Genomic DNA, 9,133 nt, shown 5'->3' with positions numbered 1-9,133 from the left:
AATATTCCAGGATAATCTACTGCCCAGTCATTTAAATCCAATTCAGTGTTCAAAAGAATACAAGTCCACTTGTCACAAACCACCTTTGCTGTAGTCTAATGCCACCTTCAAGTCCAAAAGAAGCCTGCCAAACAAGACACTTGTGCCATAAAAACAAAAATAAGTACCATACAGATAATATGCCTTTTAGGTCATCAATAATTATAAAGGTAGGTTTTAAAGATGTGCAGACTGGACTTTCCATAGTTAAGATAAACACAAATGTTCGTCTTGAGCTTTTAAGCACACTGTTTATTTATAGTTAAGCATTAACATCTTAACAGATATGTGCAAGCATGCAGGTAATCATTCAGTGATGTTTCTGTTTAAACTGAAGTCCACAGTAGCCACACGTTCCAGTCTTTGTGTCTTTGTCCTGCAAAAATATAAAAACACAGAAGCTGCTAGTTTCACTTTACAGAACTTTCTGCAGGTATTAGCATTCAAGATTTAAACTACAGATGTTGCAGAATTTGTCTGTTAACACAAAGATCTCAAAAGTAACAAAAGCTAAAGAATTCCTGAAGAAGAGTGCAATGCAGGGCAAAAGGAGTCAACAAATCAGCAGTGTGCTATAGACATTAACTTCCTAAGACTAAGAAAAGCTTCCAAGTTTGAATTAGGATATCAGAACATCTGCTTTGAAGAATGTAAAATGATTCATTATAAAATGCTTAGTTTGTTCAAATATAAATGTCTGTATTTGTAGTTGAGAGTTGCAACAACACTGCTGCTAAAGAACACTAGCGTCTCCCACTATCCTGAGTATTAAATACCAAAGTTTAGATGAGCAAGCAAAGACAAAGTCATCCACTGCAAGAGTTTGCCTGAGAACAAAACTTAATCAGCTGGAACTCTACTGAGTTCATTAGTAGTCTCAATGTTATTACTCCCCAGAAAGACACTGTATCACTACTGTCAAGGACAATAGAAAGATATAGGCCTTATTTCTTCATTGATTCTCTACAATGGAATCTTTCAATCTTCAGAACTACCAGGATTCTCATGAACTGAAAATACATTTCATTTAGTCCTTGAACTTGAAACACTCAGTATAAGCTGCATGATCCAAAATATGCAGCATTTAAACACCTAGACTAAGCGCCTTAAAACAGAGCAAGTATTTCTGCTTACAAGGCACTGCTTGTTCATAGTACTTTGCAGTTAACTTCTTTTTTCAGAAAAGAAAAAAACACCATTTCTAACAAATCAACATCACAAGAAAAATTTCTGGTAACTTCAAGCGGAAACTCTCTAACTTCTCTTAATTTTACATCAAGCGCTAAATAAAATGAGCTGCTCTGTAGTTACTCTTTTACTTTGTTCAATTAACATGCTAAAAGATCATCTTACAGATAAGAATTAACAAGTAAAACAGGCTATATGAAGAATAGCAATATTACCAAGTTTATGTACACTTTAGGATGTCCCAAAGCTCCACCACCTCCATCGCACGATATAATTCTGCTTTCAACCTCACTCACAGGCTGCTCTGCTATTAAATCAATTGCAAAATTCTTGTTCACCTGCAAGAGGGAAAACAAACAAAAAAAAAGCTTTTGAGTGGTAAAGTTAACCAAACAGAAAACAAGTGCTGTTTACTGTTTCCCCAAGTAGCTCCACTGCAGCCATCTAGAGAAGCTCCAAAATGTTTCCTTCCACCTTGCCCACAGCTGCAGCAATTTAGGTGGTGCTGTAAAATAGATCAGCAAATTGAAGATATTAAATGCAGCAAAAACCATCCCCTTTCCCTGACACAGTGCTCAGGCTTACAACATGACCTAGCCAGATTCAGCAAAGAGGTGAGCAGGAACAAGCAAGCAGCTGAAAATAGAAAATATTTAACTGATGCTGCCTCTGTACTGTACTTTTGCCACTAGATGATAAAACTGCAAAAAGACTCTGCGCTGATAAACTCAAAAATAACAGTGGGACAAGTAAGGTTAGGAGAGAAAACTGCCAATAGCTTAGAGCCTCCTATCATACAAGTTATTGCACCAGCACACATGAAGCTGAAAAAAACCATTACCATGGTGCCTAACAATTAGAAAAGCAAATTGTTCCAAATCAGAAACAAACAAAAAAAAAAACCATCTGAACATTATGCTGCTCTGTAAATTCACCTTATACAGAATTCCTGAATTGGATGTCACTGGCTGTAGGACTTTTACTTGAGCATGTCTACACAACTTGACAAATATAACCATTCCTTGAGTGTGTCAGAGGCATGCAGCTGAGTGACTTGCACCTGGGTAGAATCCATAGCATTTTTTTTTTTTCTTCCATTCAAGCTACCTTTGTCCAACGAGGTCACAAAACTATTTCTATCAAAGATAACGTTACACATACAAGTTTATTAAAAAAATATATGAAACCCCAAATAAGGCATTGTCTATTACACTGCATGTAAAATTCACTAACATGCAGGAATCTGAGTTTTAGGAAATTTTTTTTGTTAGTTAATCTCACAGCTTCAGCTGCTGCGCTGGCACAATAGGAAAGGTAGCGCTGAAGTGGAAGGTGTGTGTGGTATTAGATTCTCTGGTATCTTTGGGATTACACAAGAACAAGATTACACTGTTCTGACTGCAGCAGATGCAGTTTAATAGCTGCCATTCTCAGTCTTCTCACAGTGACTGTTTGAGATCCTTACCAGAGATCATTAATCCCCTGGTTCTCTACAGTTAAACATTCAAGACGCCGCATAGGGAACAATGATTTCAACTAAAACACATGGATTCCATTAGTCAAACAATTAGACTGACAGAACTGAAGGGACAATATACAAATAACCTGGACCTTGTCTCCTAGAGCCTGGCATGAGCTCAGAGAAACCATGTGCCAAACCAAGGCATGTAGTCAGACTTCATTGAGGACATGTGTAACCAAGGACTGCAGTCCAAATTGTGCAGCCATTGAGACCATTTGTCTGGTAAGTGCTCCAGTTTGATTAAGGAGAGCACATTAAGGAAAAGAGAACTGAGAAAGCACTATCATCAACTCAGCAGGCTAGCGTCAGAAACAAGACAGCATTAAGACTGTAGACACTTCTGCAAAGTTTCAACACCACCAGTCAAAAAGCATTTGGGAAACTACTAAGATAACCGTAAAGCCATGCAAATTTGATTCAGGCATCACGATTAAAACCAAGCATTTGATGGTGCTTAACAGACTTGCAGTTTGCCATTTGCTGGGAAAAGTGGAGCAAAGGATGAACTACAGAATTCCTTCATACAAAAAGTGAGACAGAAATAAACTGTTCACAAAAGCACATCAAGGGACCCACAGTCTCTAGAAAATTAAAGCCAAAGTGCATCTCCTACTAACACAGAAACAAACATGGCATTTGGAAAAGACTTCATCAGGATTCTCTCAGAAGTAAACTGCTTAATACATGTTCAGTGGCATTCTCATTTAACTATTTCCCATGTAGAATTCCTACTTTTGCTATGCAGTATGAGTTAAATAGCTCATATCTTATGAAACTCCTGAATGGAGGAAAATTCAACATAAAAACTCAAAAATATAGTTAAAATAATTAAGTTAATTAGAACGGTAATATTTACGTGTGAACACGTTAAAAATCTACCACATCTTAATGTCTTTTGTATGCATACATATTTACAGCATTAACACTAAGACATTAATGAGATATTCAGGTACTGGTGAACACCGACGAGTTAAAACAATATTTAATTCTCTCCTAAAGGCCAGCAAGTGAACAAGACCAGATAAAACATCTGAGGAAGTCTTTATTCAGCTTATTCCAGTTTTGAAATTTAACTGATAGTTTGGAAAAGAAGAAATATTAAAAACATGTTTGAAGGGCCTAACTTCAGTCAGTAACCAAGCAACGTCACGTCGCACAATCCCTACAGAAAAACAGGGCCAGGTATTTCTCACGAATAATACAACACTACTACATGTTGAGAACTTTCTGAATTTAGTTACTCTTAAAGGACACCTTTCTTAAACAGAGAGAATAATCAAGAGTTTTGGATTTCTTTGCTCTTCTTAAACGTGTAAGTCACAGAATTCTTGTTACCATAATTATGCATGGAAACATAACCATACTAGCATTGTGATTTCACTAAAATCTGAGTTTCTAGGACAAGTCACAGGTAACATATAACCTGAAATATCAAAATACACATTAAAAAAAAAATTACTGGTATCCTCAGTGTACTACTTACCCATAAGATAGTTTCAGTATTCAAAAATATGTCTAGTATGTGTTTTCTGGGTAGCTATTATTGATTATCTTTTATAATATGCAATGTTTTCCTGCCTAAAGACATTGTAAGCACATAAAAGATTGTCTAAAACTAAAACATGCTACAAATCCAAGTAATTGACAGGTAGTTCACATTAATAAAGTTATTCCCACTCCTCGGAGAGAAAGTAGTAGTAGGTTACCTCCTTTTGCCGTCCAACAAATCTAACTCTCCTGTAATCCTTTTCATCATACACCTGAAATATGAAGCAAACTTCATGTTATTTAAAAAGCCTTGACCACAAACAAAGCTTACAAAAGCTAAGAACACTATCATGATTAAATTATTTAAAGCGCTTCACAAGTTTCATCTTGCCAGCATGCACTGCACAGGAAAAAAAAAAACAACAATTCCCCTTTCTCCTCAAGAAAACATAGGTTGGAAAACAGAAGATAAGGGGTAGGAAGCAACAAGGCAGAGGTGGTTAAAGCTGGTAAATAGAAGCCTTAGCAATGACCAGAAACACCAACAGATTTATTACTTGTTCCTTGATCACAGTGTCATCTGGAAGGTGAACTGAACTACGAAACTTAAGTTTTATTTTTTTATGTATGTACACATATATATATGAATAAAATAAAACTTTCTAATATATATGAAAAACAGTCAAGTAGCCATATATATGGCCTTCCAACATCAACTGCACAGCCACACCTCTGTCAGAACTCCACAAAACATTACATGGCTCTCTCTAGTTGCCATACTCAGCTTGTATATATTTATTGAAGAATACAAGAAATGAACTTAAACAAGATTACCTCCTATCTGCCAACATGTTATTTTTGTTTTTTAACTACAATGCTTATGACTAAAAAAACATGCACACAAGTTTTGACTACGTAGCATCCAACAACAACGAATTCTATAGCATGCATTAAATAAGGAAGCATTCAACTCTACTGTAAGCCAGTTATCTGACAGAAATTGTATGCTGTCTGGATACTCTGGTTCATAACATTGCAAACATTTAATTTCCAAAGAACTTTCTCTGCATTTTTCATGGATCAACTTAAAGATTCAACCATCACCTAACAGGAATAGGTTGTCAAGAATTAAACGTGTTACAAGAAGGTTCTAATCAGAACTAATGAACTACAGAGTTGCAATAACTCAGAATTAATATCCAGGGTTTCTCTAAAAGTAATGCCTCCTGTTTAATTACACTGGCTCACAACATCTGAGGCAGATGTTGGTGGTACGGCAGTAGAAGCTCACAGAATCACAGAATGGTCAGGGTTGGAAGGGACCTCAAGGATCATGAATCTCCAAACCCCCTGCCACATGCAGGGCCACCAACCTTGCCATTTAATACTAGACCAGGCTGCCCAGGGCCCCATCCAACCTGGCCTTGAACACCTCCAGAGACGGGGCATCCACAACCTCTCTGGGAAGCCTGTTCCAGCACCTCACCACTCCCTCTGTTAAGAACTTCCCCCTGACATCCAACCTAAATCTTCCCTCCCTCAACTTAAAACCATTTCCCCTTGTCCTGCTGTTATCTATCTATCCTTTCAAAGAGCTGACTCCCCTCCTGAGTTGAACCTTCCTGACAATATTCCATTACATTTTCTCACTGTGTGACAGATGACAGCAGTGTGGCAGTCTGACAACACGGCATCTAACAAGGAAATGAAGATGAAGCGAGGACATGCCATCAAATTTCTCTATGAGGAAAAAGTAGCACCCACTGGCATTCGTGGATGCATGCTCACCGTTGATGGAGACCAAACAGTGCATAAGAACACAGTGAGGCAGTAGGTGCTGCGTTTCAGCACTGGCAACAGCAAATCACCTTGGCTGGTGCAGAGTTTTATGAGTTCAGCATGCAAACGTTCGTTCATCATTGGCCAAAATGCACAGCTAATAGTGGTGACTATACTGTTAAGTAGCTCTTTGTAGCTGAGAATCTGCTCTACCAAATATATTATCACACTCGTATCTGCTGTGGGTTCTACAGAAATAAATAAAGACATTCATTATGGAGTGACATACATACACTCAAAATAAAGGGAAACAAGTAGAAAATGCTTGCCTACGGAGTACTTTGTTCAGGCCACAAAAAAAGGGGATTTGCAAGATGGCTACATGAGCATAGAGGGAAAAAAAAAACCAACAACACAAGATCATGGATGGGTTCAGTCTATCCAAGGTTTCTGAGGGCAGAAAATGCAAACAGTGTAGCTTCGCAACGACATAAGATAAAAACGTTCCCTCAGCTACTGCCTGCCTGGCTCCACGCCCAAGAAAATCTAGAGCTCCCCGCACCCAGCCAGCTCCCTAGCGGGCTGCTCCCAGCCCTCAGCCTACAAGCACTAGACCCTCCGCCACAGCCCCTCACCTGCCCCGTGTGCGTCACCAGCTCGCCCGTGGCGGCAGCCCGCACACCATAGAACCGAATGGAGACGGCAGCAGCCTGACGGAGCAGCACCGACCGCCCCCAGGGCCGCAGCAAGCAGTGAAAGGTCGCCCAGGGCGCCGCCATCTTGAGCCCGCTTCGGCGGGCGGGCGCACACGCGTCCTCCGCCCCTTCTTCCGCCTGGTCTCGGCATTGCGCGTGCGCGCGGCTCACGCGGGAAGGAGCCCTCGGCCCGACGGGAAGAGGAGCGGTTGTCGTTCTTTGGGGCGGCGGGGTCGGTAACGGTCGGGCTGCGCGCGCTGCGCCTCACTGAAGGGAGGGAGAAGAGGGGCAGGGTGGAGCAGGGCGAGGAGCTGGTGGCGGTCGGTGCGCTCATAACTTGCTGTCCCCGCAGGGCGCGGATCATGCTGTCCTTCCTGGCCAGGGTCACCGCCGGGCCGCTCCGCTCGCTGGGCCGCTCGCCCTTGTGCTCGCTGGCGCCACCGTGGCGGATGGCGGCCATCCCCGTGCCGCTGTGCAGTGGGGAGACCGCCCGCAGGCGGGTACTGCTGGCCGGCCCGCCGCTGCCTGGGCTGCTGCAGCTCTGTGCGGGGCTGAAGACTAAAACGTCGATAAAAAGGCGCTGCAAGGACTGCTATATTGTTCGCCGCCGGGGCCGGCTGTACGTCTGCTGCAAGACCAATCCCCGGCACAAGCAACGGAAGCTGTAGCCCCGTGTGTGCGGCGCTCGTGAGTGGCTGGGAGTGTGTCCCAAAAGGGAGGAAAGCAATAAACGTGGTGCTTGCGTGCAAGGCCTTGAATTGTATGTACGTCCGTGTCACCGGGATCGCTCCCTCTTCCCTGGTTGTCCCAGCTGGCTGCTGGGGACAAATCAGAAAGTGACGGTGTTGGATCTTGGCTCTAAAAGCGAAGTAACCGAAATTTGTAGTGTAGCAGTCACTGCACTGACCCTGTTTCAAACCGCAGATGCTGAGAAATAACATGGAAAGACACAACTCCGGACCTCTTAATTTCTTAGCCTCAAAGTCTCTCTTACTATCAGCTTACTTTTAAGTTAGAGTGAAGTGAAATCCTCTGACTCAGAAATATATTTGTGCTTCATACCAAACAAAACAAAAATAAATATGGTTGATAGTGCCTTATTACAACACACTATAATTCTTCCATTAAGAAAACCTTAATGTTGAAAACTGGTTACAGAACCAACAGTATAAAATGTAGTTGGGCTCTATAGTGGGAAAAAAAATATGTTATACTGAAAGTTGATGTTTCAACTTTTGATTTATAGTGGGCTGCTCCTCCTGCTTCATTATGTTGTCCCACAGTGTGAGAGGTGGATGTTGGTGGTATGGCAGTAGAGATAGAACCTTCCCACCAGTATTCCGCTGCATTGAAAAAGTGTTTTCATGTCTTTCACTTCACTGTTGCCACTGCTGAAACCTTAATAAATGCATATTTCTACATTATACCCCATTTTGTCATACTGTTCCTTGTCTGTCTGTCTCACAGCATCAAAATGTAATGGAATATTTTTGAGAAGGTTCAGCCTCTACGGCCATACCATGCCAACATCTACCTCTAGTATTGTATTCCAGCATAGTAAAATAGGAGGCATTACTTTTGTAGTAATACTTTCCAAATGCTTGCGTGCTTAAATGTAAGCAGAAGAATTTCCTGGAAAATTTTACTCCTGCTTTAATGCACATTACCAATTAAGCAATCTAACTGGAGTCTTTAAAAGCTCTAATTTTCCAATTCAAGTTGACAGTTCCCTTTTATTTTAGGTGTCTGGTGTATATTTTCCTTTGGCAAAAAAGTCCCATATGTTGTAAACCCCTATAGTAGTTGATGAGTGTAGCTATTAAGATCCCTTTAAGGTAAACAGCATAAATAAGTTTAGAAAACCCAGTGATTTTCTCAACCCTTTTTCTAGATGATCATGGGGAATATGCTGGGACTGAGCCATGGGTTAAACGAGTTGCCCATCTGATGAAGTGAGTCTGTGAGATTTCTGGGGGAAGGTAATAGCCTCTCAAACAGTTCATCCAGCTCCATGATTCTGTCAGAAATAAAAGACTGGTGCCCTGTTAAAAGACAAATGTATGAGAATTGCTGAATCATGGCCTGAACCTCTGATTGACCACCTGAGGTGAGCAGTGAGTCAGCCCTGGGAGCACAGGTGAAGGCAATTCAGCTGCGCCACGGGAAGACCCCATTTAAGAGCTGACTACCAGTGGGGAAGGATCTCTTCTGGAGATCACTCCTCTTGGAGTCCTTTTGGTGAGCCCAGGACAAGGGTAAGCCTAACTTGTATATTTCTTAATTATAACATCTGTATATTCATTGATTATATAACGAATTGTGCTGGATTTCAGACTGAGCAGCGTTGAATGTTGAAAAGGGAGATCTGTAAGTTTGAATTGTTAGGGATAGGAGTAGCAATTGATCACAAGTTTGAATCACA

General features: G+C 41.2%; 2 protein-coding genes across 2 annotated transcripts; one reads left to right on the top strand and one right to left on the bottom strand.

Moving 5' to 3' along the window:
* Positions 1-270: 270 nt before the first annotated feature.
* On the bottom strand, positions 271-6,830 carry NDUFS6 (NADH:ubiquinone oxidoreductase subunit S6). Its single transcript, XM_042869363.1, has 4 exons — positions 6,652-6,830; positions 4,456-4,509; positions 1,443-1,565; positions 271-415 (listed from the first exon to the last, which is right to left on the bottom strand). Exons 1-4 carry the CDS (start codon positions 6,793-6,795, stop codon positions 350-352), a joined length of 387 nt encoding a protein of 128 aa, XP_042725297.1. The 5' UTR covers positions 6,796-6,830; the 3' UTR covers positions 271-349.
* A 41-nt stretch (positions 6,831-6,871) lies between these two features.
* MRPL36 (mitochondrial ribosomal protein L36) lies at positions 6,872-7,460 on the top strand. Its single transcript, XM_042869364.1, has 2 exons — positions 6,872-6,943; positions 7,064-7,460. Exon 2 carries the CDS (start codon positions 7,074-7,076, stop codon positions 7,377-7,379), a length of 306 nt encoding a protein of 101 aa, XP_042725298.1. The 5' UTR covers positions 6,872-6,943; positions 7,064-7,073; the 3' UTR covers positions 7,380-7,460.
* The last annotated feature ends 1,673 nt before the right edge of the window (positions 7,461-9,133 follow it).

The sequence above is a fragment of the Lagopus leucura genome, unplaced genomic scaffold (genome assembly GCF_019238085.1).
Source record: "Lagopus leucura isolate 7727_CA_CO unplaced genomic scaffold, USGS_WTPT01 Super-Scaffold_100002, whole genome shotgun sequence".
In the NCBI taxonomy this organism is placed as follows: Eukaryota; Metazoa; Chordata; class Aves; order Galliformes; family Phasianidae; genus Lagopus; species Lagopus leucura.
The sequence above is the reverse complement of the archived record's forward strand: the minus strand, read 5'-3'. Positions and strand labels throughout refer to the sequence as shown.